General features: G+C 43.3%; 1 protein-coding gene across 4 annotated transcripts in view; it reads left to right on the top strand.

The window, feature by feature from the left end:
- ppfia2 (PTPRF interacting protein alpha 2) overlaps nucleotides 1–24,827 on the top strand; it is a 136,066-nt gene extending 111,239 nt beyond the window's left edge. For 2 of the 4 annotated variants that reach the window (XM_071905725.2, XM_071905727.2), the window contains 20 exons: nucleotides 2,549–2,680; nucleotides 2,792–2,854; nucleotides 3,238–3,329; nucleotides 4,402–4,534; nucleotides 5,217–5,434; nucleotides 6,544–6,781; nucleotides 8,744–8,773; nucleotides 8,937–9,067; nucleotides 9,464–9,626; nucleotides 10,522–10,580; nucleotides 14,136–14,217; nucleotides 15,962–16,162; nucleotides 18,253–18,315; nucleotides 20,173–20,202; nucleotides 20,379–20,554; nucleotides 20,745–20,842; nucleotides 21,046–21,221; nucleotides 21,828–21,896; nucleotides 23,003–23,156; nucleotides 24,769–24,827. In XM_071905725.2, coding sequence (XP_071761826.1) covers nucleotides 2,549–2,680; nucleotides 2,792–2,854; nucleotides 3,238–3,329; nucleotides 4,402–4,534; nucleotides 5,217–5,434; nucleotides 6,544–6,781; nucleotides 8,744–8,773; nucleotides 8,937–9,067; nucleotides 9,464–9,626; nucleotides 10,522–10,580; nucleotides 14,136–14,217; nucleotides 15,962–16,162; nucleotides 18,253–18,315; nucleotides 20,173–20,202; nucleotides 20,379–20,554; nucleotides 20,745–20,842; nucleotides 21,046–21,221; nucleotides 21,828–21,896; nucleotides 23,003–23,156; nucleotides 24,769–24,827 — 2,367 coding nt within the window. Of the gene's footprint in view, nucleotides 1–2,548; nucleotides 2,681–2,791; nucleotides 2,855–3,237; nucleotides 3,330–4,401; nucleotides 4,535–5,216; nucleotides 5,435–6,543; nucleotides 6,782–8,743; nucleotides 8,774–8,936; nucleotides 9,068–9,463; nucleotides 9,646–10,489; nucleotides 10,581–14,135; nucleotides 14,218–15,961; nucleotides 16,163–18,252; nucleotides 18,316–20,169; nucleotides 20,203–20,378; nucleotides 20,555–20,744; nucleotides 20,843–21,045; nucleotides 21,222–21,827; nucleotides 21,897–23,002; nucleotides 23,157–23,646; nucleotides 23,704–24,768 lie in introns of all 4 variants that reach the window. The other 2 variants (XM_071905724.2, XM_071905726.2) reach the window with 2 other exon arrangements.
- Nucleotides 24,828–27,958: the final 3,131 nt, after the last annotated feature.

The following is a 27,958-nucleotide window of genomic DNA, read 5'->3' as shown; positions in this document are numbered from 1 at the left end:
GTAGTGCTTTCAGTGACACAGTGATCAAGTGATCGCCTTCACAGTGAAATTGAAGAATGTCATTCCAAAATGCTAGATGAAAACTGCAACTGATTATATTATGTAAAATGTTTCTGTTTGTGAGCAAAGGTCTTAAAGGAGCATTAAATAATCTTTTACCTTCTGTATATCAACCTCTACTCCTGAATTATGCAAAGCTAAGGTTAGATGATAGTGAAAATAAATAGGTGTTAAAGGATAATTCCAGATATTTTCCACCTGGGCCGTATTGTCCTAGTTTTTGCCATCATGATGATTGATTGTGTTCAAAATTTAGTATGTCTCAGTTTACAGGGAACGCTGCTGTCCAATACACACCCACAGGGCCAATGCAAACTCCAACAGTTAAAACCCAAAAAGTGATTAAAACACGTCTTGTCAACACAGTAACACTCACACTGCAATGGGACCTGCCTGCATCCGATTTTCTGATTATCCATGGCTTGAAACTTAAGTATATTGCGGTATTAGAATTTATTTTAACTAGCGTTAGCTACTTGACAAGTACACCATTCAAGTACGTAAGCTATGTGCAAATTTTTTGCTCTGATATCTCCAACCTGGCATCACGAATTGTGGAGGTGTGTTACCACAAGTGGTAAACATACCAGGGGATCCACCGGTCAGCAGTCCAAGCTAATTAAAATAAAATTATCAGTTATATTCCCGCTAATATAATCAGTCATACTTATAAGCAATATCTGCTGCAGTTTGTTTATGGTTAATTTTAAATTCATGAATAGAAATGATTTTAGATGTGGGTGTTCCAACAAGTAAAACACGTGAACACTTTCACGTTCTTCCACTTCTTCTGATATGACATAAATGCAGCAGAGGACCGGCAGCCAGTAATGTAAACACGGAAGTGTGTGAGCAATGCCAAAAAGTATCAAATGAACTATTACAACTGAAATGTTGTGTGATAATTGTTCAATCACAGCTATTTAAAGACATGTGTAACTGCAGTGTGAGTGTTATTGTGTTGGAAGGGCGTGTTTTAATCACTTTTTGGGTTCGACAGTTTGCGTTGGCCCTGTGGGTGTGTATTGGAGAGCAGCGCTGCCTGCAGCTGAGAGGTACGTAAAGCTCTACAGTGAAGTAAGTGATGAAATTCTGAACACAGTCAATCGTCATGATGGCAAAAACTAGGAAATTTAGGCCCAGGTTGAAAATAACCAGAATTATCCTTTAAACCTGGATATAAAGACATCTAGAGACTTTGCCTTTCTTATCTCAGCAGGGAGATCGTTCCAAAACTCTGCTACCTGCAGATCATTTTCACAACAGAGATGAGTAAGCTAGCTAATTAGAGTAGGGACGCAATAGAAATGTCTAGTGAAGAGGTAAAATATCAGGATCCAATATACTGTAAAAATAATACTGCTTTGTCATCTACTTTTCTTTGACTTGAGTATAAGGTTTCGTAGGCTTCATAGCTGAAATGTGTCGGTCACTCGCTAGTAGCTCCTCTATTGTTGAGCAGTTAAACATGCTAGCTGTTCCAAAACAGTTCGGTGGTAAAGTGACTTTTGAAAGTCAGAAATCTCAGCACCTGGGGAAGTAAATGATGAGTTATTGATATTGATTAATTAATTAAATGATTATTCATTTCAATTTTGATTCTTGGGGTCACAATTTGATTTAAAATTGATTCTCAATTCATCAGGATTATTTATACTATGTGATTCGATAAATAGATTCTAGATTGAAATTCTGAATTATTTGCCCGCTGAATTCATTCTAGAGAAAAAAATATTTTTAAGAGCATTTGTGTGTTGAAAGTATTAAATGTAAACACAGGGGTACACACTGTGTGTGCTTTTGAAGAAAGTGCAAAGTAGTCAACAGGTTTTTTTATGGGTGAATGCCCAGAGGTGAATGCATTATCCAGTTGTCCCTTCAGATCCACACATTTAGCAACATCCGAGTGGCGTCTGGTCAGGTGACTAGCGTTAAGTTTGCCGTGTTACCGGAGTAATCCAAAGTCAAATGACAAACCTTGAGACTTGTTGGGTTGGTTTAACAGAGTTTGCCATTGTCCATCACTGTAGAGCCAGTGGAGAGAGCAGGTTTTGTCAAAGGGGCTACTGTACTAATCAAAGCTGAGCTCCAGAGCCACCAAAGCAGCAGAATCTAACATGAAAGTTACAATTGAAATGCGCTCTTGCACTATTGCTGTAAAATAACACATTCAAGAATCAATTCAATAGGATTTGAAGAATCAACTCTGAATTGGACACAGTAAAATCGTGAGGCATTGGAGAATTGTTTTTTTTTTTACCTAGCAACCCTATCAACCCCCCCACAGATATATTAGGGTCATTTTGTGCTATTGGGCAGTGAAAATGGTACTTAATAAACTTTTAAGATAACTAATAGCTTCATTTAGAATTGCGTAGCCAGTCTTACTTTCATACCTGCAATCATTCTGTGGAGATAAGTTTTTCAATTGGTAGGTATCTCACTTTGGAATGAAACTCTTCAATGTGTCTTGTTGTTATCCCTGCAGGCTCGGCAGAGGGAGAAGATGAACGAGGAGCACAACAAGCGTCTGTCGGACACGGTGGACAGGCTGCTCACAGAGTCCAACGAGCGTCTGCAGCTCCACCTGAAGGAGAGGATGGCCGCTCTGGAGGAGAAGGTTAAAGATGGCTGCCACGTCAACAGAAACATATTGATAACAATTGAATTCCAATGAATGTCAGGAAATAGCTATGGCTCTTCTCAAAACCTCTTCCTCTTCTCTTCGCAGAATATGCTAATCCAAGACTCGGAAGGTTACAGAAAACAGTATGAGGAGTCGATCCATGAAAAAGTAGGTTGCAGAGATGGAGAAATGATTTTTACCCTCCTACATTTTACATGAGGTTGGCTTAATAAAGTACTTTTTAATAGAGAAATAATGAGGGTGGTTGTTGGCATTAGCTTCATTTTTTATAAACCTCTGCTGTTGAATATTCATAAGCTTCACTCATGGGGGGCGATAATGAGATGGACTTCATTTCCAGTATGGAAAACGCTAGGAAGTACCACGCTTGACAGTTAGTATTCTGCGATATGAATATAATTAGCTCCAATGTTATGCAGCTATGTCACTCCACAGTGTTGACATGCATTGATATGACTGCAGTATACTACGATAATCACTCTTTGGGGATGAGGCAAGGCCCGCAGTGACATCTTGTGTATTTCCTCCAGACTCACCTGGCGGAGGAGATTGAGAAACTGAGATCAGAGCTGGACCAGTTCAGGATGAGGGCAGGCTCCCTCACTGAACCCACACTGTCACGGTAGGCTGTGTGTGTGTGTGTGTGTGTGTGTGTGTGTGTGGAATGCATGTGTGAGCATATAAATGTGTCTGATAGCTGATATTTCCTGCCAATTTAAATTCTTTAAATTTGACCAATTTCATGCCAAAAAAAGTACAAGTATTCAGTGTTTCCTCTAGAATTTTATTCTTGTCAGGGTGGAAAAGCCTCTGAAACTAAATTAAGACCATCATGGGACACTGAAACTCTCCACTGAAACCCAGACTGATGAAATTATTTTAGGTGGGTTAGCATCTACCGCCCTTATATAATGGTTGGGGAAACTGTGATACATTAGGCCTTTAAATGAAATATTAATTTACAAAAAAGCATAATTGAACAATTAAATTAATAACCGTATATATTGGCATTGAATGACACTGACTGGCCAAGATCCAATAAATAATAAAAGGCCAATATCGACCCAATATATCAGTCTATCCCTGATGTGTATATCTAACAGGAGGCAAAGATGCAAGAATGCCGACTCAGTCTCTCCAGCAGTGTTGAGTGTGTTGTTTGATCTGTCTTTGATGAGAGAATATGTCCCCTACTATTTTGAAAACCGTCGCCTTCACTGAACTTTCCATATCTAATCTTGGACGCGTCTTCTGACGACTTCTTAACGCTGCGTGACGTTCTCATATAACAGCGCTGAATGTGTTGACAGTAATCTCCTCCATAGGCATTACAAACAATTTGCAAGCGCAGAGGCGCGCATAACAAGCTCTGATCCTTCGAGAAGTACACTTTCCGCCACATCACCATGACTATTAGATACACAAGAGGGCCCAAAAACAAGCTTTGATTGGTTTACCGTCAGCATAACTGCGAGCATTACCATAACATTTTTCTGTTGCGTCTCATCTTTTGTAATCGGCTTCGCGGCTTAGTCAAAATCCCTGTGTAGGATTTGCGCTACAATGAGCACGAGGTGTTTAACAGTTTGAAATATTGTTCATCTTCAATGTATGAGACCCGGAAGATGTTTGAACGCAGTAGAGGGGCTCGGCTGTTACTGATGGAGGCCGTTTCTCTGGCTGTGTGAGCGCAGGTCTCACCTGGACACGTCCGCGGAGCTCCGGTTCTCTCTGGGGTCGCTGGCTGAAACCCAGTCGGATCACTACCGGTCGGCCAAGGTCATCCGCCGGCCGAGGAGAGGTCGAGTGGGCCTGCGTGAAACCAAGGTGAGGCGCTTAGGCTTTCATCTCCACCTTCTATTTCCCCTCATACTGTCTTCTGTCGCTCATTCTATCTGCCTGCACCTCTTGTTTTACTACTACTATTACTACTGCCACTGCTACTACTACTATTACAACTATTGTAACTGCTAATAAACAACATAATGTCCCGTATATCATGTAGTCAGGCTGGTCATTTCAAAGTTTAGAAGCCCTGATGGCAAAGGCTCGAACTCTTGTTTTGTTTAATTTATGCTTAAGAACAACCAATAGGGACTTTTTCTTCTTCTTTATTCTTGTTTTTAATCTACATTTTGGAATAGCCAATGAGGACTTTTGGTTTTTAGGCTAGACTTTTGAACAGCCAATAGGCAGCTGTGATCTGGATCATATGGGGTTAAAAGGTCTGCGACATGGCTTGGTGCCAGACCGATCTGGGCCTTAAAAGTGATTTCTAAAATCTTAAAATCAGTTCTGAAACTGACAATTAAGCAATTGTGCTTTTTGATTTGTCTTTTTGTTCCCATAAGAATCCTAACTGCTGCGTTATGTAAAAACCTAATGAGACATGAGAGGGATGTTTGACTGAGGCAGGAATGCAAAAAGTTATAGCAGTCAAAATGAGTTTAAGAGTTTGTCTCAATCATAGTCTTCCTCTCTCTCTCTCTCTCTCTCTGTCTTTTCCCAGGCGAAATCACTCGGGGAGCATGAGTGGCGCTCCCAGCAGCTGGGCGTCCTGGGAGGCCACCCCTTCGAGAGCGACACGGAGATGTCGGACATCGACGACGACGACCGGGAGACGATGTTCAGCTCCATGGACCTGCTCTCCCCCGGCGGCCACTCCGACGCACAGACCCTGGCCATGATGCTGCAGGAGCAGCTGGACGCCATCAACAAGGAGATCCGGTACCTGGCACACACCCTTTAATTGGATATGCAGTTAGAACGGAGAATAACGGGCCAGACCCCCAGACATATTGATTTGCTTGCTTCACTTACTTGTGTTCTTGTTTACTTCATCCGTTTTACTCCAAATCCAATTGGCGCTTGACGCATTTTAAGCTCATGTGCAGGAAACTGGGCCTTTTTTTTTCAGATTTCTTGAAAGATTGTGCTGACTTTGGTGTGAAATACTAATTCTCTTGTTGGATCATATCATCAGCTATATTTAACTATGTCTCCATTGCTGTGCATAAAAGTTTCTTAATATCTGCCCTATTTCCACCTTTATCCCGAGCTGCTTAAGGTATCAGTGGTCTGCATGTCAATGGGTTGCTGCTCCTATCTATGCACCAAACACTGTTCTTGTATGCATTAGAGGGTTCAGGAAATGCGATCTGCCACTTGCTTGTTAATGCCGTAATTATCTTGTGCTGATTAGTATTCATAACCCCAAGTGCAAATTTACTTAGTTCTTTCTTTCAAGGGTTGTTAATGTGCCTTATGGTCGTCTTTGCTCATTTACACCACAATCAATAGAGACGGTGTCGCATTTTATTTTATTTTTTTTTCAGGAAAAGCGCACGCTAACTGTAAAATTAAAGAATTCCACTCTGATGGCAGATAGTGATCCTAGTCCTAGGAGTTGAGCTCTCATCTAATTAGCCAGTGAGACCCTGGGTATGGTTAAAGCTAATGAACTGACTTTTAGCCTTTTTATCTCTTTGCCTTGGCCTGTAATTAGTTTGCCTTATGGGGGTTTTCAACAGAACTTATGCAAATCTGAAGAAATCCACCTCAAAAGACTAGAAAAAAAAGTGAGTGGAAGGCAAGGCAAAATTCTTAAACACATTGATACTAATATGTTTCCTTATCTTGCCTCCTGACTCATCTGAGAGATGCCACACTTAACAGCAAATGTGTACTGTACTTCAGTTTTATTGCAGCCAAGCTAGCAATTATCATCATGGGAGTTACGAGATGAAGAAACACACCTACTGTATCCCTACGCTGACTTTTCCTTTCCTTCCTCTCACCCCCCCCCCCCTCCTCTTCCTCCTCCCACCTCTTCCCAGGCTGATACAGGAGGAGAAGGAGTCGACGGAGCTGCGGGCGGAGGAGATCGAGAACCGGGTGGCCAGCGTCAGCCTCGAGGGCCTCAACCTGGCCCGCATGCACCACGGAGCCTCCATCACTGCCTCAGCCACCGCCTCCTCCCTGGCCTCCTCCTCCCCGCCCAGCGGACACTCCACCCCCAAGCTGGACCCCCGCAGCCCCGCCCGCGACATGGAGCGCATGGGGGTCATGACACTGGTACGTTCCTGCACTGGCTGTAGACATCCTGTGTCCCGCTCCTACCACCAGCCCACTCCACACATATACAACATCAATAGCCTTGGAGTGTGAACAGGTTGCATCATTCAACAGAATTACCTTCAGCTTGGCCTCTACACTGCAAAAAAAGTCATGCAATCCAGTACTAAATCTTAAATCTTCTTACAAATATAAATATATAATATAAATTTGTTCCTAGAAAATCCCTGAAAAAAGTGAAACTGCATTTGAAACAACTGGGATTAGGTCATCGGTTCATTTTCCTTTGGTTTTAAAAATAATGTGTTATCACTGAATACGAGACTAATTTATGAAGATGGACATTTTTTGGAGTGCAAGTCAGTCTCATCTTTTAGTTCACTGCAGGAGCTCTTTATGAAGACCTTAGGGAGAGTAAATCTGATTAGACAGCGGACAAGTGACCTTAAACAACCTCAGAATAAGGATCTAAACCAAGTAAACATGTCGTCCATCTGAATGATGCAGGCACCCCTTGGGCCAATCAGTAACAAGATGCATCATCCCTCCAAGCGTCATCAAAATCGGACCAGCGGTGTCTGAGATATCATGTTTAAGTTTCAAATTTTGACCCCGTTCGACCAATCAGTGTGATTCGTGAGGATAGCTAGATGTGTGAAGCAAGTTTCATGTCAAGTGGACTTACAGTGTAGGAGTTTAGTTAGTAGAAAATGTTGACCTTTAATTACACCGCCCCCATCAGGCCAAGTAGTGTAATGGTTTTAAACGCTGGGACACAGTGTGAAGATGCATCATCCCTCAAAATGAGACATTGGCAGTTATATTGCGTTCCCCCATTACATAGCGTGGGGAACAACTGCTACGAGAGAGAGAGGGAGGGGAAATGTGACTTGGATTCCTGTGAAGCAGCCACTTAGAAAAGCGATTGGCTTTCTCTCAGCATGATTTAGATGGGGTCCGTAGTGCTGAGATTGATAGAGTGAAATGTCTATCAGGCTCGGGGTTTACTGCCCTTGCATCACAGAGCAGCGTTTGATTAGAGTCTGAGCATATGCTTGTGTGTGTGTGTGTGCAGGGATTTTTTTTTTTTTTGTACCAGTTCATAAGTAGATAAGTAGAGAGATTTATTTTACATAAAAATACTTTAATATTAAATACCTTCAGTGTAATTCTGCTCACTCCTCTGTGCCAAGTGTACCATATGTCCAAAGCAGCTCAACATGTGTCCTGCTGTATTAGTGGCTGTTTCAACACTGCGCTCCAACTCCAGTAGTAAACATTATTTTGAGGTAAAGAATAAAGGTTTCATACTGCATCTCTGCTTGGTGGACTGTAAAAGACACACGTGGGCTGGGAAAGAGCTGAATTTTTAAAGACTTGCAGGATTAATTTAGCATTCTGAGAACCGCGTGACAGAATCTGTCTTCCTCTGTCACTTGTCATCATGCAACCAAGGTGACAACATGGCGGCTTAGGAACTCGCTCAAAATTGACAATAATGTATTCCACCATCTCTCTCTTTCTCTCAGCACATTGACCTAGGGCTTGAACACTCCAGATGTGCCCATCAAGGGGATTTTTTGGGGGGTTTCTGCAAACATTACCATGCTAAATATATTCAAATATTCCCCCACAGTCCACCACAGCAAGAGTGGTAAATGTCTCCTATACCCAGGGGCTTTTAAAGAAATAAGGCTTTGATTTTATTGATCAGTCAAATGACTTGTGGTGCCTTGAATTATTTTGTTTACCAATCCCTCTTTGTCTCTCACTATTGATGTATTGATTCGGTAATCTAGCATTGGGCAGCGGCTCATGAGCGCCTAATGGTGTATGATATGTATATGAAAGAGCCAATAGTCTTTAATTTATTACCGGTGTGGCGTTGTTAATGCTTTTGCTTATGCTTTGATCCATGTGTATTGATGAGTTTGTTGTCTCTTGCTCTCCTCCGCCCAACAGCCCAGCGATCTGAGGAAACACAGGAGAAAGGTAAAGTCGGATTCTTCTTTTAGATTTTACTTTTAAACTATGAGTTCCTAATTTGCATATATCACATGGTTGCTGTAACGACACCCCCAGACAGACGTGTAGTTTGTTTACCAGTATCGCAGGGTCACCTCTAATGTCCCATTCGTTTGCCCCGCTCCCTCAGATTGCGGCGGTGGACGAGGACGGCCGCGAGGACAAGGCCACCATCAAGTGTGAGACGTCCCCCCCTCCGACGCCACGGACCGTCCGAATGACGCACACACTGCCAGCCTCCTCGCACAACGACGCACGGGGGTGGGTCAACTTTTAATTGTACAAACATTTTTTCAGTCAAGCAATATTTTTCTCTACCAAGCAGTATGTCATAGTTCTCATATCATACATATTTTTAATTCATTTCTTGGCTCAGTATGCTCTACTGCTGTTATTGTACACATCCTGCATACATGCTGTTATTCATATATTTCATACTTTTCATTCTTATAGTTCCATTTCATACATCCCAGAGTTGTAATTGTCCTTTGCTTTATATTTAATACCCTCATTAGCTTGATTCTTAATTGTGTTCTATTTTTCTCTGCTGTATCCCATCACTATTTGCTGCTTTCCCCAATTTCGCTTTTCGACTTTCCCCCCGCGGATCACTACAGGTTCATCATATCTTATCTTGTGTGTGTGTTCTGTCCTCAGGATCGCTGCCTCTCTGGAGGCTGAGGCCAGCGCCCTGAGTAGTGTAGCCAGCAGCCAGGACTCCCTTCACAAGCAGCCCAAGAAGAAAGGCATCAAGTCCTCCATCGGACGGCTGTTTGGCAAGAAGGAGAAAGGCCGGCTGGCGCACCTGGCACACAGACAGGTCATGGTAGATCCACAAGGTGGGCGCAACAAATGACGTTTGACCGAAACGTTTTCTAGGCTGATAGCAATATTTTTGAATCCAAGCTGCAGATATGTTGTGCTGATAGTCAGTATCTTTAAATTTGGCCATTTTAATTCCAAAAAAATCATAAAAATTACAAGTAGGCTATTCAGTGTTCCCGCCAAGAACTTTGTGGTTGTCAAGATGGAAAAGCCTCTGAAAGAACATTTAGACCATGGGACACTAAAACACTCCACTGAAACCCAGGATACAACTACTACTATTAACAACAACATATTTATGCATACTTGGAATCCAATCAAAATGTTTCTTTAGAATCAATTCAGGTTAACTGCTTTCCCATAGACAACCAGTGTAATAATGATCAGTTATACAATAAATATGTAATCAATCAAACTGCATCATATCCATCATATCAGAGGTGGTTAACACTAACTGGATGATATCTGATTTTTTTTTTTTTTTAATTAAAACTTTTTTTAATAAAATGTCAGCTTATTGGTTAAAACCCTAATCCAACAACAAATTGTCATGCATTATTATAAGATAAGCTATTGAACATTTTAATATTGCAGAATTAATGTAATAAATCTAGAAAATTGTCATTTGTTTTGGCTTTTGCTGTATTGCATTTCAGCAGGGGAGTATATAATAAGAGGTTAATCAGGGGAAAATTCAGTACTTTTACCTCTTTGTAAGTAAGTGGATATTACTTTTAAACTACCTTAAGTCTAACAACAAATCAAGGGGTGAATTAAGCACATGTTAAGGTATCTACGTACAGTATATGAATGTCATATTAGCTGCACTGATGTCTCCTGTCTCTCCTCCCCTTCCAGCGACCATGATGGACCCGGACATGGTGGGCCAGGACATGGGGGTGGGCAAGCTGGGAACTCAGGCCGAGAAGGACCGCAGGTTGAAAAAGAAGTAAGCTCTCACCCAAACATCCCCCTCTGGCCTCTATCTGCCAGAGCAGCACCTCCTCCCTGCAGTCGCTCAATACCACACTGACTCCTCACACAGCCAGGAGAGAGGCCACGGCCTGTCCGCTACACATATCTGCTGACACACACATACATCCGCAGCCAGTATAGGGTCTGGCATGCACACACACACACATACAGGCACACAGGCGCACACACACATCACCTCCGTATTTAGATACATCATTTTGTTTGGAAATCATCGAGCCGCATGCTTTCCCACTTTTTTCACAGCTCATCTTCAGAATCGACACTCACCATCTACAGTATAGTCCAATCTGACCTTTGACACACACACACACACACACACACACACACACACACACACAGTGGCTAGTGTCCACCTGCTGTGTTTTCCTTTAGCCTTCTCCCTCTATGGGAGCCTGGCTGTATGTAATGCTATAACCCCGCTCCCACCCACCCTCCGCTACAAAAATAAAAAACCCACACTGTGAACAGGATCGATAGAGCGCAGGGCCTGGCTCGCTGTTCAGGAGCAGAGATCAGCCTAACTATATTCAGAGACTGTGCCAAAGTCAGACTATCGATCCAGGCTGAAAAGCCAATTAATCTCACAAAGCTACTTTGTCAGTTTGGAAGCTATAGACGGCTTCCCTAACACCAATCATAGATTACACTCACAGTCAGATCGGGTGTGTTCTGCCCTGCAGGAAAAGGGGGAAGCCCCTCACAAATCAAATCTCCTTTCAACAGGAATGTTGTAGTGTGTGTGTGTGTGTGTGTGTGGTGATTGTGTGTGTGCATTTGCCATGCCCCGGTGCCAAATGATGAATGTCATTTGCTCGAAGTGCACATTGAGTTGCCATGACAAATAACTTTGCCTCCCATGTAGTCGGTCAATAGAAGGTATTGTGTATGTTGACAAATGTGTTTTCTCCACTGCACTGACCTCTCCATAGCAGTGTCCAGGAATAAGACCACACCGCCTTGCATCTTGGTGCCTCCACACTGCATGCCATTGAGCTGCCTGCACTACTTCCATTTCAGCATCTTGATCAATACTGCCGTGGTTTCATTGTTGCTGTTTTCTGTATTTTTATCATTTTTTATTTATTTTTTTGTGAGGTAACTCTTGTATGAATGTAACTCTTGAGCATTTTGAATGTGAGGCCATGGAGGGGGGTCTTGCTGTGTTTCAGTGCATTCCTCATTTTCTCTGCTGCACGATGTGGTCAGGACTGCATTGTAGAAGACTCCATTTTTTGACTTGCCCATCTACTGGTCTACAGATGCTCCTGTAAACGAATGTCAATCCATTGTGAGATTTATCTTTGTGTGTGTGTGTGTGTGTGCGCGGGCGTGCTGTGTGCGTGCGCTCACATTTGTGTTTAGAGTCGTTTAGTAATTGCCTATTAACTCATTAACATTTGTGTACTTTTGTCTCCCCGTCGCTCTCTCTCTCTCTCTCTCCCTCTCTCTCTTTCTCTTTTGCTCTCTCGCTCTCTCTCTCTCTCTCCTCTCTCGCTCTCCCTCTCCTTCTCCCCCCCCCCCCCCCCCTCTCATCATCCTCTGACTCTAACAAAGCGGGTAAGTTGTGAGGATGTATAAGTGAGCTCCTGGACATTTCCATTGTCCCAGCCGTGCCCTGTCTGTCATCTCTCTGTCCGTCCGCCATCCGTCCTCTCCCGAAAAGACCAGTGCCAAAGCTGACGTCTCTATCTATATATCTCTCTCTCTCTCTCTCTATTCTTCGTGGCTGTTAACGACCCCATTGCTTTCTTTCTTTCTTTTTTCATTTACCATCTGAAGACGTTTCTCCCCCCTCTACAGTTCAATGGCAGCTGCATCCATGGCTGGACAGAGAATGTGCCGCCGCTAAACTGGGGCCCCAATTTTCAATACCCGGAATGTCTTCCTCTCCTTATATGTGTCTCTATCTATCTGTGTGAAAATAACCAGCTGCGATATCTGGTTATGGGACTGTCAGATCTTGTTGTTTTTGTTTGTATGATTTGTCATAACCGTTTCCTTACTTCCCTTCCCCAGCTATGTTCAGTGGATGTATCTCTCCATGCATTAGACTCGAAAACCTGAACATAAACATGATCTATCCCCCCATGTACTGTATAGATAAGACGGTGAATGTAACACGGTTGTGTTTGAGCGAACACACGCCTCCTCTGTCACCTGTAGGCTTTGTGCGCCATGTATGCTGTGTTCAAGTGCCCTTTCACTGCACTGAGGCCTTCAACGCTGAGAGTGCTACATGTATCATGTCTATTACTAAGCCTACTCTTTCCATTTGTCAAGTTCTTTGACAACATAACATACTCAGGGACTGGGTTGTGGATTGTGCTTTTTGTTTTTTTTATGAAATGTGTTCACTAAATAGGATAAGAAATGTGTTTTTTTTATTTTCGTGGGTGTGCGAGTGTGTGCGTTTACTCATCCCCTCTCCTTAACTCTCTCTCTCATACACTCACTCTATCTCAGGCGGGCATTTTTTAAGGCTGTTTATCATTCCTCCGTCTCTCGCCTAGTCGAGCGCAGAGCTAGCGTGGGAGGATTCGGCATAATACAAATAGCTCCGTGCGTGACGGACCAAGAGGACGCGCATCCGTTCCCCCCCCCCCCCCGCTAAGGCGCAATTTACATCGCGCTGAGTAGGTCGGGCGCCGGCTCTCCTAAGCGACGCTCCATCCGATGCGTTGCCGCCGTTCCCACTCTCAGCCTTCTTAGGTCACCCTCGGCACCTGCGAAAACAAAACCGTGGAACGCAGCCCAGAAAATGTGAAACGCTGTATCTAAAAATAACACACGATTCAAAATACCGCAGCAACAAAAAAATGTCATCATGCTGCAAAAAATAGTGTCGTTTCTCAGCACAATACATCTGTGTCGGGATGAGTTAGATGCTTAGATTAGTGATGCGAGGTGCAGCTTCGGTGAGCAAGTAGCCTAGTGCCTTCCAGGTGTGTGTGTGAGCGTGTGTTGTATTTTTATACTTATGAGGAACAAATGTCTATACAAGGATGAGGATATTTTGCCGTTAGGATTAGGATTTGGGTTTAGGGCTAAGATTAGAATTAGGATTCGATTTATATTAGGATAAAGGTTAGGGTTAGGTATGTAATGGTGAGGGTTAAGGTTAAGGAATGAATGTAGTCAATGAATGTCCTCATAAGTATAGTAATACAAATGTGTGTGTGTGTAGTTACAGTTACAGCAGAGCGCGTGTCTGCTCCTTTCCCCGGCAGCACACAGATGAATGATAAAACGTTGCCCTTTCCAAAGCTCTTGGTGTACAGGCTGGACTGGGAGAGATAAAGTGTGTATGAGTACTCTCCCTCTCATGTACACACACACACACACACACGCAGACCCACGCCGACACAATGTTATTGCAGCGATTTGTGGAAAAAAGGAGTGTGCCTGAGTGAGGATGTGAGAGGGTGTGTGTGTGTGCTTTTATATAATGTGTGTGTTTGTATGCAGAGTGCGCGTGCTAATGCCAGGTCTCCTCTGTCCCCGCCCTCAGACACGAGCTATTGGAGGAGGCCAGGAGGAAGGGCTTACCCTTCGCCCAATGGGACGGCCCCACAGTGGTAGCCTGGCTGGAGGTAGGCAAAATCATTTGCCGGCATTAAATCATTCATGTTCAGTTGCAACAATGTTTTCACAGGAATCACATGTAAACATCAAAGAAAACCTCGAGTCTGATGTAATATATAGAGATTTAACTAGACAGCTTTCTTCATTCCCAGCCCCATTAGGTGATAAAAAATGCAAAAACATACATGAGCAGCAACAAGTAGACATCCATGTGGAGCTGATGCAAGGCCAAATGCATAAAATAGAAGCAAGTGCAAGCCCAGCCACACTTTGGTTACAGAGAATTTAATTTTTAACCCAAAATACTCAAGTAACACAGTTTTTTTTTTAAGTCGGTTAGAATAACCTGGGTAAGCTCATACTCTGATTATGAGAAACCCAGTGAAGATACCTGACTTTCTCTGATATTAAATGGCTTACTGTAGATGGAAACATCTTACTCCTTTCACTTTTGGTTTTTGTTCTTAACTTTCTCTATCCTTAAAACACTGAGAGCGTCACTTTCCTCACTCAGCAGTGTTTGTGCAAAACTTCCAGCTTCCCTTCAACTTCGGTGATGTTAACTTTGTCAGCGAACTCCATAAACGCCCCACAGTTTACCGCTGTTTTGTCTTGTAATGACATGCAGAGCGCAGAATGCAAACTAAACTTAATCAAAACACGGGTCGCGGGTGTCACCTTTACGTGAACATCATAACTATATGTGTTAAAACTGCAAAATGGTATCAATTATGTCCATTATCACGCTGGCAGGGGTTAGTACATCATTATTATTATTATAACAGCATGGGTTGAGTCTCATTATGAAAAGTGTCACGAATGTTCTCTATAAGAACGCATTTGCATCAGTCGCCTGTTTGGCTTAATGCATTCTCTGCAGCACACCTTTGCCCTCGTCAAATAAGACTTTTGATGGATTTGATTATAATTGCTTGATATTATCGCTTAGCTTAGTTCCATTATGAGCAATTTTACTTAGCTATTACTCCAGTTCCATTAATCAATATTAATGTTTAGCAATGAATACCTTGATTATAAAAATAAATAATACTTTCTTTTCACACTTGATGAATCTTGGCAGTGAATCACTCACTGGCTGTGACTGACTTTTGAAGTAACTGAATATACATTGGTCACATTATACAAACACTACTGCCCCCTACTGTCCAGTGGATGACAGCCAACACCAACCCACACATATGCATGAACCCCCACCTCATCCCAGACTGCACTGTTTCAGTTAGAATTACTGATATGGGTTTTTTAGGACTTAGCAATATTTTTTAATTTAAGCTGCCAATAAACAATATTTTCTGCTGTTATTCAATATTTAAAAATTTGACAATTTTCATGCCAAAGAATTCCAAAAAAATGACAAGTATTCAGTGTAGACCAAATCAAACTCTCAATGAAACACAGCATGATGATAATAATGCAAGAAATAACTAATAGAATAATAAATTATTCATACATACTTGTGTTGAATCTGATCAAATTGTTGCATTAGAATCAGTTCAGGTTAAGGGCTTCCCATAGACAACCAGTGTAGTATTGATCAATCATACAATGAATATGTAAATCAAACACAGTGTATCAAGTCCATCATATTTGAGATGGATGACACTGACCACCAATATGAGATTTTTAGCAAAAGGCCAATATTGGCCTGATATATCAGTCTAACCCTAGTTTCAGTCTTACCATACTCAACATGCCGCGCTCCTCCGCCTCCTCTCCCTCTGTGTGGTCCAGCTGTGGCTGGGCATGCCGGCCTGGTACGTGGCGGCGTGCCGTGCCAACGTGAAGAGCGGAGCCATCATGTCGGCCCTGTCTGACACCGAGATCCAGAGGGAGATCGGCATCAGCAACCCTCTGCACCGCCTCAAGCTCCGCCTGGCCATCCAGGAAATGGTCTCCCTCACCAGCCCCTCTGCCCCGCCCACCTCCAGAACCGTGAGTTAGCACTTAGACACACACACTCACACACATGCATACACACACACAGTACATGCACACAGATTGGAGTTTTACACAGACATTTCTCGGAGGCACCTCAATTTCCTGAATTTCCCCAAGGGGATTAATAAAGTGCTATTTTATCTTATCTTATCTTAATAGTTGGAGTCAAAGAACCACCATTTTTCAGAGTGAATGGCAAAAAAGGAACTCCGGTTAAACTATGAATAAAATATAAATGGCATTGACCATTCATGACCGTGGCATTCATGATGTTGGAAGGTCAGCAGCTAGCTAACTAGCTTACCTAGATAGCTAGAGGCTAGTATGGCTAGTTTGAACTTGGTCAGCTAGGCTAACTAGCTAACCTAGATAACTTAGTAATGGCTTCATTGCATTTTTTCAGTTAGTAGCAAGAGCGCTAGGCTTCATAATATTAGCTACCTCCTCTCTTACCTCTTGTCTTTTTCACTGGGCTTCAGTCTAACTTAACCTGAAAAATTGTGCTTCTTTGGCTCCGCCCACTGAGATTTAAATCAACCAATGAGATTACTTCTGCCTCCAGAGCAGCTCTGCCTCTGAGAAATGTTTGCAGAACTAAAACTCCAATCTATTACATGCGCACCGCCTACACAAACACGCCCGCCACAAATGGGTGACATGAACAAGCAAATGATTACAGTAGCGAGCAGAGCAGTTCCGCCGTATTCACACGCATCAGTACATTTGTCAGCGATTATTTTATATCTCAGCAGTTTTATATCTCATACTACATCTTTGTGAGTGGTGAGTAAGTGAATATTAGAGTGGGATGGTTTGTAAAGCATTGCTGTACCGTGGTGTAATTTACCTCACCGGTTATTTTACGCCATAGTTGGTTTCATAGCTCCCTGTTGTCATGGTAATTGCATATGGCCTCTAAGGAGTCTGCTGTTTCTTAATGATAGTGGCTGTTCACACTACAGAGCACACACACACACGCGTACCATATATCACACAGGCACATGCTGAATAGTAGACTCTACTATGCCGTTTTGGTTTTTTTTAGACTCCACACAATACTAGTACACATGCAGCAATCATAACTCACACCCCTAGGCTCTTGCACTCCTTTCATCCTCTGTCTTATTGTAAAACGGCTCTACCAGTTCTCTTTTTTTACCCTGCCCCTTCTTTCCCCCTTTACCCCCCTCCCCCCCTCCTCTCGTCTACCACTTTGCTCTACTTCCACACCTCATGAAACTTTCATTACAGCGCATGTGACTCCGCGGGCCCCATCGCAAACCCCCGACTGTGACGGGGCGCTCCGCCTGTCGTCGCACTTAAAAAACCCCCGCGCACTTAACACCCGGGGGTTAATTGACCTTGTAAATACGGTGGGAGGTGTACACCGAGCAGAAAATTGACAGGGGAAACAGAGGGGAAAGGGGCCAGACATTTTACCTGCACTTTTACAACTGGGCCTCCCCCTCCCCCGTCCCGCTCCAAACCATGGACTCACAGTGAGGGAGTGGCCCACTGCTAGCTGCACTGCGCCTTTAACAGAGATTAAATGGACCAACACTGGCGTTGGTTATGGCTGTGCCTCAGACTGTTCTTATCTAGGTCATGACAGCCTGACCCTCTGCTGTGACTGCAGAACAATCACTGCTGCTAAAATTAGACACCGATGCCTCAGAATAGAAACCAATACTAAAACAGTGGAATAAGCAATAGTGGAGCTGATGCTCATTCCACTGTTACTAGATATCATTAGAGCTGGATGGAGAGGGATGGGCAATGTGGGGTTTATGTCTGTTGGTGTTCCTAATTAATTGCATCTTTCTTGTTCTGCATGGCAAATTTGTGACTTCTGTATGCCACAGTTGGAATGTTTTGTGCTGTCCTGTGCTGTGTTGTTGTTCTCTGCGTATGCCCTTTGACCCCCAGGGGGGGCTTTGGGGCCAGCTCATCATCTGACTGTGATGCTATAACACTATTGGCTTACAGTGGTGCTGCTCTTCTTCTTTAACACTGCTTGCCCCTCCTACCGGACCTCTACTACCAATCCTGCTGCTGCTCTGTCTCTTGGGCTTCGCCCCGCGTAGCCGTCAGGCAATGTATGGGTGACCCATGAGGAGATGGAGACCATGGCGGCCCCCTCCAAAACGGTCAGTCCCCTTGTCTCCTTTACCATCACCCTTCATCTCTGTCATGGGTGTGTGTGTGTGTGTGTGTGTGTATGAAAGTGGGTGGCAATAGGAGAGTGTGCAAGCAGAGTTCTGTACCATACGACCATACGTGGTGCAGTGCATCGGACAGGGTAAACAACATGGTGACAGCAGTGACTGATAGAGACTGCATGCATCAGTTAACCCCTCCCCCAGTCTGTGAACCTCTGTGAACAACACTAATTTGGGAATGTATGTCAGTAAGAAAGAGTAGTAAGAAGTAAGAATAGATAGTAAGAATAGTAAGAAGAGATTCTGACAAATATACAGTTCTTTGGTATGTTCATGATAAAGAAGGCACTAGTCTGAAGACTTTCCATACTGATGAGTGTAATCATCTGGGCGGCTCGTTCCGGTGATGATACTGAAATCACAGTGTCAGACACAATTCCAAAATTCCCCATCAGCTCTCCACGGGGATTCATTATTAAAAAGACCATGGCATATGGCAAACGGCATTGTCGTGCTGTTTCAAGCAGCGGGTGAGCACTTTGTCATTATTGATGATGCCACTCCCATAAGGAAGGAATGCAGCATGGGATGAAGGTAATCACTCGTGATCATTATGTTTGCAAGGATTAAAATTTGCCCTGTAATAGAAAACTAGACGGAAACTATATCAGCAACTTTACCCCACAGTCACAAGAAGTCCTTTGTTTTGACATTGACATATAATGCTACAGTACAGTTAGACATCATCATCCACAAATCAATGTTTGAGGAAAACCAGCTCCAAAGTAAGGTGCAACATTCAAAAATCGGATATGAACTCTGTTGATATTACATGTCTTAATATCAAAACCATTGGCAGTATTTGCAAAGTCATTATTCTAAAGCTATTGCTGCTGTCTTATCTGTCTCAAGTCAAACCCATCATACATTATACATGTAACAGTAGATATCTGTTGTGCCACAATGATACAAGATATCTTTTGTCCAGCTTTTCTCTGAGCCTTCATACAGAAAATAGTGTCTTGGTCTCAAGGACTTTAAAGTTAATCACCAATCCTGTACCATTTTTTGGGACATGAAGCAACGATGGGATCTGGAATAAAGCTGCTGGTTTGTGGCTGAGTAGCAGTGTCCTTTAGTAACCCATCTCCAAACCAAATGTGCACTGTCAGGCCAGGCCAGTACTGAGGGGATAACAAGTGTCCCAGGAGACCAATTCATATGCCAACCGGGGGGTGAGCTTTCTTTCCTGCAAACTGCATCCAGCTCTCGCAGGTCGTTCCCGTATCTCGAATACCATACAGTAGTTCTTACATGTATTTAAAAGCTGCCTTGCTGTTAGCTCAGAATAGTTTGTCAAAGTTTGAAAGAAGGAACTTTTCTCCCTCTCCATTGGACTTTCTCTTTGGCTTAGATGTCGGGGCACTGAACCCAAACTCCACACTGGCTCATAAACATGTGTTTTGTTCTGGATCTTAGACCCGAACACAGATCACAAGCACAGTTTTGATTGTGGGGAGTAACCCTTTCAACAGTCAAGTTTGGGTCTGCAGGGGTCAGTGTGTGATATTTCTCAGGTCCACTTGGATCCTGATCAAAGTTTGTGTGATATGCAATTGACAAAAAAGGCAGATATTAGACTGATGCATTATGTTATCAATATTGGGTTTAGCGTTGGGTTTAGTCATGAGATAAGCTTTGCCAGTTGCAATATATAGCTAAATGACAATTTGGGGCGCAGCTACAGGATTTGATAAGACAATCAGATTAAATTAGGTCTTTTTTCTGTGCCAGTAATTTTCTCTCACCTGCATAATGTTATTTTCCTTTCCTTTCTAACAGAAGTCAGACTCTGAGGAGGGAAGCTGGGCACAGGTAAGGAGACATGCTGTGCTGTGATTTACTTGCCCTTGTACAGTGCGGGTAGCTTATGACAGATTCCATAACAATCATCCAATATAAGCATCGAGTAAGCTCCATTTCCCTGTGTGAGGCACTGAGTCAGTGGAAGATGCAGCGTGCTGACAGCGCTCTCCTGTGTGTTTTGTCAGACTCTAGCTTACGGCGACATGAACCATGAGTGGATAGGGAACGAGTGGCTGCCCAGTCTAGGACTACCTCAGTACCGCAGCTACTTCATGGAGTGCCTGGTGGACGCCCGCATGCTGGACCACCTCACCAAGAAGGACCTAAGGGTGCACCTCAAAATGGTGGACAGCTTCCACAGGTACTGAAGTCACCTCACCTCACTCACAGTGATTCTAGGACTGCTAAATGAATATAAAGAAAACATTTATACATATTATGCAGAGCAGGCATTTCCACTGAGTTATGAGGCATATTTAGCAAGTAGAGGAGAAAAAATCGAGCTGTTTTTCTGCTCATCTGATAGTGTGTGTGTGATCTTGTGCCACCAGAACGAGTTTACAGTACGGAATCATGTGTCTGAAGAAGCTCAACTACGACAGGAAGGAGCTGGAGAGACGCAGGGAGCACAGCCAGCACGAAATGAGAGGTGCGTACACCCAAATAAATAGGATGCAACCACCAACATAATATGAGTAAAATGAATAGTAAACAAGAATGATTCAGCCGTTTGCCAGCTGGCTCCCATTAACGTCGCCGTTGTTGTTGTTTAGTGACACACATTCTCGCTCTCTTGCTGGGGAAGTGTATGAATAATATGCTCTATATCTGTGTGTGTGTGTGTGTGTGCAGACGTGCTGGTGTGGAGTAACGAGCGGGTGATCCGCTGGGTGCAGAGCATAGGCCTGAGGGACTATGCTAACATCCTGCTGGAGAGCGGCGTGCACGGCGCCCTGGTCGCCCTGGATGACAACTTCGACTACAGCAGCCTGGCGCTGCTGCTCCAGATCCCCAACCAAAACACTCAGGTACTGCAGCCTCAGCAGCGCTCTGTCAGTCAGTTTGTTTAGCTGAGTGTCCTGTCTGCCGCCTCCGATATAATGATGCAGTTTGTTTATCTATGAGAAACTTGAAATGATTCTGATGCATTGTTTAGATTGGATTCCACACAAGTATGCATGAATGTTTTATTAATAGTAGTAGTATTCTGCATTTCCATGTTGAGTTTTAGTGTCCCATGATGGTCTAAATGCTGTTTCAGAGGCTTTTCCACTCTGCCAAGGATAAAACTATGACAAATTTTGAATTTTTTGGCATGAGCTTAGTCAAATTTAAATAAAAAATATCGAAAATATCGAATGTGAAAATATCAGCTATCAGCAGCTTCAATCCAAAACTTCAAAAGCCCATATCGGTCCAACCCTAATCAGAACATGCAGATTTGTCACTCCGGTCGCTTTCTCAAAGCCCTGTGAATTTTTACTGCTTATCTCCTCCCTTGCTTGGATAAAAGCAATGTGCAGCACGAATAATGTAACGCGTCAGCTGCCTCTGTTTTTGTGCTGCTAAAAATAGCTGACCTTGTGATAAAACTGAATATGGTGTATTATTTTTTCTCCCCCCCCCCCCCTCAGGCACGTCAGATTCTGGAGCGAGAGTACAATAATCTGCTGGCACTCGGCACCGAGAGGCGACTGGATGAGGTGAGTGGCACCCATCGCCCACAGGACTGTCCTCGCACTACTGTTTGGCGATGGGCCAAGGTGTGTTAGCCATGGCAAAACACACCTGAGCTGGATGTCAGTTTCAAGAGTAAAAACACGTAAAGTAAAATACAGACAAAACGATCTTAAAGAGGTGCCAGACAGAATGCAAGTCATGGAACAAAAGTAGAGTCTGCACACTGAAAGCTGCTCCCAAGGCGTGTAAACTCATTAACGCCTAAACAGGTGATGTTTCGAGCACAGTGCTCTTCATCAGACAGAAGACACCTCATTCTACCAAACTAATAGGCAATGAGATTACAGGAATACACTGTGATTTTGGGAAATTGGCCCATTTGGCAACATAACCCTTAAGTGATGAGAACATAGACACCAAAATCATCCATGTGTCCCTGGTTGTTTGCTCCGGTGCTCTGTGCTAACACTTTAGCATATGTCTGTATTTTGAGTGGTAGCAGGTGACTAGCATTACCTCTAAATGGTAAGTACTCTTAAATGAAATGCAACTCAGTTTTGTGTCAAAGATTGTTAAAATATGATATAAAAATAACTTACTACACTGAACTACCAGGAACTACTTTCCTTATGGCATCTATTCCTGCAAGACTCGGAGCATGACATGTTCTGTTTCAATGGGGAGTGAATGTGGTGGGCAACGGGAGACTGTGTACAGCCAAAAATTCATACACAGGAGATGAACATGTGGTTGCTCACCTGAAATGTTTCAGGAAATAAAGCATAGCTACATCAGCTATATTGGATTCATTATATTTCTACCCAACATTGTAATTTATGGATCTACAGGCCATATAATAAAAAACACTAACAACATGTTCTTACTAAAAGGTCAGTCTTCTCACTTTGGATAATGCCTCTTGCATACTCAGTACTACTTGCATACTCAACATAGTGTATGCTGAAGTGTTAGCATGGAGCAATAAAGCCAATGATCTACCGGGGACACAAGGATGACTTTAGTGTCTATGTTCTCATCAGTTAACCAGCAGACCAAGAACTTTAACTATATACTTTTGTTGAACTATTTCCCTCTAAACCAAGCTGAACCATGTCTGTCTGTCCGTCAGTGTGACGACAAAGACTTCCGGGGTCCATCGTGGAGGAGGCAGTTCCCGCCCCGGGACGTCCACGGCATCAGCATGATGCCCGGGTCGGCGGAGACGCTCCCCGCCGGCTTCCGCCTCACCACGTCTGCTCACTCCCGGAGACTGCCCCCCGAGGGTGAGCGCCCGCACTAGCCCATTTCTTTTCCAGTAGGACAACAAGGAAATGTGTCATTCATAGTGTTTGGTTTAGTGCAACATTCAATTATTTTGTACACTTCAAAAAAATCTTCATCTTAAATCATTTAGTCTCATATTCAGTCTTAAAATCTTATTTTTCTCTAAGCAAGTGGGGAGAAATAATTCCACTTGTTGCCAAAGCAGTTTTAATTGTTTCAGAATTTTTCTAGAAACAAGTGTCAGTATCTTGAAACAAGGCAGAATATGGCAAACGACTCGATAATATTTTAAGACTCAATGCTAGATCGCATGATGTGTCGTGCTGGATATTTTCTGCAGTGTGGCTTTCAAAGACAGCAGCAAAGCAAAGGTTTAACCCGCAGCGTTGCAGAGGGCAGGAGCTGCTGCTCCTGGCTGTGTGTGTGTGTGTGTGTGGAGCATTCTGACCATGTCTCTTGTTCTCCCTGACACTGACGGCTGCTCTGCAGTCCTCTATGAGACGCTGGATGACAGTCCTGACGACATGTATTTGGATTGGTTTCAAGGTCAGCTATGCCCCACTGGAGGCTCCGGGCTTGTCGGCCCCGTGTGCGTTACTATACGTATATCCCCCCCTCTTCACATGGTTTCTGCTACCCACCGTCCCGCTGTATCTCTCCTTTTCTTTGTGGTTTCTCACCCTCACCTTTCTTCTCTCTTTTTCTCTACTACTCTTTAATCTCTCTGTCCTCAATATCCAACTCCAAGGGTGGCCGTTTGTGTTTTGCAGAGTTGTGAAATAGTCGGGTCTAGTCACCCTGGTGGTAAAAGCTAGGGCTCCAGTTATGGATTAGGACCCACTCACCTCCTGTGGAGGGGTCGGCTGGCGCAACCCTTGAAGTTACAGTAATTAAGCGGCGAAACAAAGATGGATGTGAGTGCTATGTAAGTTGCCCTGCATCAGGAGGTTTACATAGGTAAACAGTGTGTCTTGGATGTATTAACAACTCAAACTGACAGTTTGTGTCACTCGTCATCCCTCTGCTGTTAAAAGAGGACACTGGTCGAAATAGGCTCTCTCTAGAGGGATGCGGAGTGTATCGGCGCTTGTGTCTCGACCAGCAGCTCGTGACGGCATTGCGGACGCAAGTCGTGATACATGGGGGGGGGGGGGAAGACATCCGTTTTGACCAGTGTTCTCCTCTAACACGGTGTTCCCGGTGAAACTGAAACAGCCTTCCCGTGTGCCTCTGTCTCTCTTCTCTGTGCTCCCCGGTCTGTGCCGTCCACAACAGAGCCGATCTTGTTGCTGGTGTTGTCCACTCAAAACTAAAACCTCCTTTGAGTGCGTGATCTAACGTGCCACGGCCTTCCTGCTGCGGTGACACTACAAGTAATCCCAGTCGTGCGTGTGTGTGTGTGAGAAAGAGACCATACCAGTATAGCTAACCAAGTCTGTTTCACTTGTGATCACACCTGTACCGTTTTACCTTGCACAGATCTAATCCTGTGGCACTTATTTTGGGTGGTAACCAAGTAGAGGAATGTTTCCTACTCACTCTGGGTCCATCTGAAATGGCAGAGGCCTAGTACTGTGACTTAAGGATCTCTCTCACTGTCTCCCCCTACAGTCGGACCGTCAGCGGTGCAGCGCCTGGACAGCTCCACGGTGAGAACCTACTCCTGCTGAGAGGAGGAAGAGAGGGACCTCAAACTGTATGCTGTATGTAACACACGTTCGCTCGCTCGCTCTCTCTCTCTCCCTCACACACACGCACACACCGAAGATCCTTTCCTCAGAAGTACCTAAAACAGATATTGGATCAAAGGGACGAGAGGGTGAATCATTCCCCCCCCCCAGATAAGCACGTTTGTCTCCACGGCTTGGCGGGCGTCTGCGGTGTTTTTGCCAGGTGGCTGTGATAAGGTGATCGGAGGAGGCAGGGCCAGCAGCGTGCCGCCGCCTCCTCCCGACGTCTCCCCTTTAATGTCCGTCCAGAAAAGATGACTCAGTGGCGGACCGGGCTTTGGGAATCTGCTTCAAATAGATGAGGGGTTGCAGTATCTTACACGGAGATTAGTCGACAAAGTTCATTTACATGATTCTGATAGCGGAGGTCTCCGAAAACTGACCTTGTTAGATTCCTCTGGACGTTACAGATTAGAAAGTGAGCTTGCCCTAGTTTTCCTTCCAGCTGTGTATTGCCAGGTGCGGCGAAAGGAAGCAGGGCAATTTCTCATAAGGATTTAGCTATGCTTTGATTTGATAGCTTTGAGAAATGCCTTCTCATGTTCTCATCGCTCTCTGCATCTGTACTTGAAGTGAGTTTCTTTGACAAATGAAATGGTAAGAAGATGCCAAAAGCTGTAAAAAAAAAAAAGAACCTTTACTTCTTTAAGTGTTGCTTTAGATCTTATTGATTGGAATGAAGAGCTCTTTCCCAAAGCGAGGAACCGGAGACTGTGATCTGTGATGTTATATCCAGGTAATGTGCTGAGCTGCTCCTGCTACCGACAATTAATGGGATACAGACACTGTAAGATGCATTTATGCCAAAAGACAAATTCCAGTCTTAGGATCGTATCTGATAGTTTAGCGAGTTTGTCCACAAACTGTTCCATATGTGGATCAGGTCTATGTGTCCCGACAGAGGCAAAAGGGCGTAGGTTTAATTTCAACACACTGGATCAAACTCTGTGTAGCAAGTCACACTGACATACTATGGGAACAGTAGCAGCCTAAATGCAACTCCATTTTCCCTCACTTAATCAGCAACATTAAAACAAAAGAGATACATTTACATGAGACAAGAATTCAGGTATGAGAGAGAGTGAGAAGAATTATTGGTCCATGTGAAATACAGTAAGACACTGCTAAACTGAATCAATAATCTGAAGGGCAAACAATCAAAATATGAAACATAGTGGTCTAATTTGTTATCAAAATGCCTTTTAAAGCATTAAAAGTAGTTTCAAACAACTAGGAGAAAGGCTCATTTTTTTACAGGAGAAGGATATTTGTGCTTGTGATGACAGCCAATCACAAAATGTGCTTCGGTAAAAGTCAACTGTGCTTCTAAAAATGCAAAGAGAGTAACAATACATATATGTGTTTGAGGCAGAAATAATTGGGGAGAGGACAATCCATCCTTCTAATATTGAGGAGGATGTGTCTCCTTGTCTCCCCCCAAACCTTCACCTAAGTAGGATGCACACTGAAAGTCAGCTGCTTTGAGTTCATCCTTGATTCAGTAGTAAGATTATTTTCAGTCAGTAGTCAAGCTAAAGCTGCTATTTACAGTATATGTGAAAACAACAGTGTGTGACATAAGCTTTGCATTTTATAAATTACAAATTGTACTTAAAAGACTTTCAGGTCATTAATAAAAGTGTTGACATTTTATATTTTGAATTTTAAAAACTTGCACAAGATGCTAATGTTATACTTGTTAATAGATTGCCAATGCTATGACTTGAAATTAACTTCTAAGTTATTGGACTTGGACACTACTGATTTCGTTGGCATGGCATCCATTAAGTTAGAGTTGGTTTTAGATTAATCGCATTGAGTACAACAGTAGAATAAACTTAAACTCCCAGACCAACAGAATTACAAGCCACCAGTAAGTAACAAGTGCAAGGGTCAGAGGCACAGCAGCCAGACAGTGACACTGCTGTGATGGCAGGATGATCGTGTTAGAGAGGAGTGATAGGAAAAAAAATAAAATAAGAACCGAAGAGAGACGAAGAAAACTTTCGGAGAGCAATTTAGAGTGAGTGGAGCAGAGGGGAAATGAGTCAGTGGGGAGAAGGTGAGTTATATCTTCATAACCATGATTTTGTGTTTCTCAAGAATTTGCTCATCCCATGAAGCGCCCCGCAGGCTGTGTTTCTGATGCTTTCATCAGCTTATTTTTAAGTACTCCCACATACCAAAAAAAGATATAATACAGTGCAAAGTTCAGTGGGAGCACAGTATGTGTGCAGGAAACACAAAAAAATGATTCTATTGAGTTATTTACTGTACAAGCTAGGATTTATATGCCTTCAGCAGCTTATTTATCCTTCTTCATTGCTGCAGGCAGACAGGCATACGCCAACACAAACAAATATATAGTGTATGCACACAAAAACACGCCTCCACGACCTTCTCCCTCCCTCTCCACGATTCAGACTCAGCATTTGAAAGTGTATGTAATGATGTTTGCATAAACCATAGACACAGCATGTGTTTGAACAATAACAATAGCAGGTTGCAATTCAGGAATTCTAATTTACATCCATATCAAGTGCTTGAAATCGCAGATTAGACAAATTCAGTCTGTTTTGGTTTTATAGCTGCATATTCTCTACACTTTAAATAACTGGTAATTGTCCTAATACCCCAATAACCCAATATAATACTTAATGCACTACTTAATGCACTTTTAACTTTGTGGAGCACCCTACCTAAGGCAATTTTACCCTTGAGGGATAATAAAGTTTATCTTATCTTATAATGCACTCAAGATGACAAGCAAAAGATGACATGTCACCATAACTAACAATTGGTCCTGAAAATATCCAGTCAGATTTAGTCTCCTTCTGAAGTGTTTCCTCACTCCATAATGCTGTAGCCCTTTTCACAACAACTTGAAGTCTACATCTTCAAACATATATTTATGGATCTGACCATACAGACACGAATCACATGGCCAAATATCAAATATGAATCAGATATGAGACACATAGAAATCTAAATGTGAAAATATCTGATTCCTGTGAGTAATGAAAAGGATGGACCTGTGCCACAAGGTCAAAAATTCACATATATAGCAGTCT

This window comes from Centroberyx gerrardi, chromosome 24 (genome assembly GCF_048128805.1).
Source record: "Centroberyx gerrardi isolate f3 chromosome 24, fCenGer3.hap1.cur.20231027, whole genome shotgun sequence".
Classification (NCBI taxonomy): Eukaryota; Metazoa; Chordata; class Actinopteri; order Beryciformes; family Berycidae; genus Centroberyx; species Centroberyx gerrardi.
This window is presented reverse-complemented; position numbering and strand designations above follow the sequence as displayed.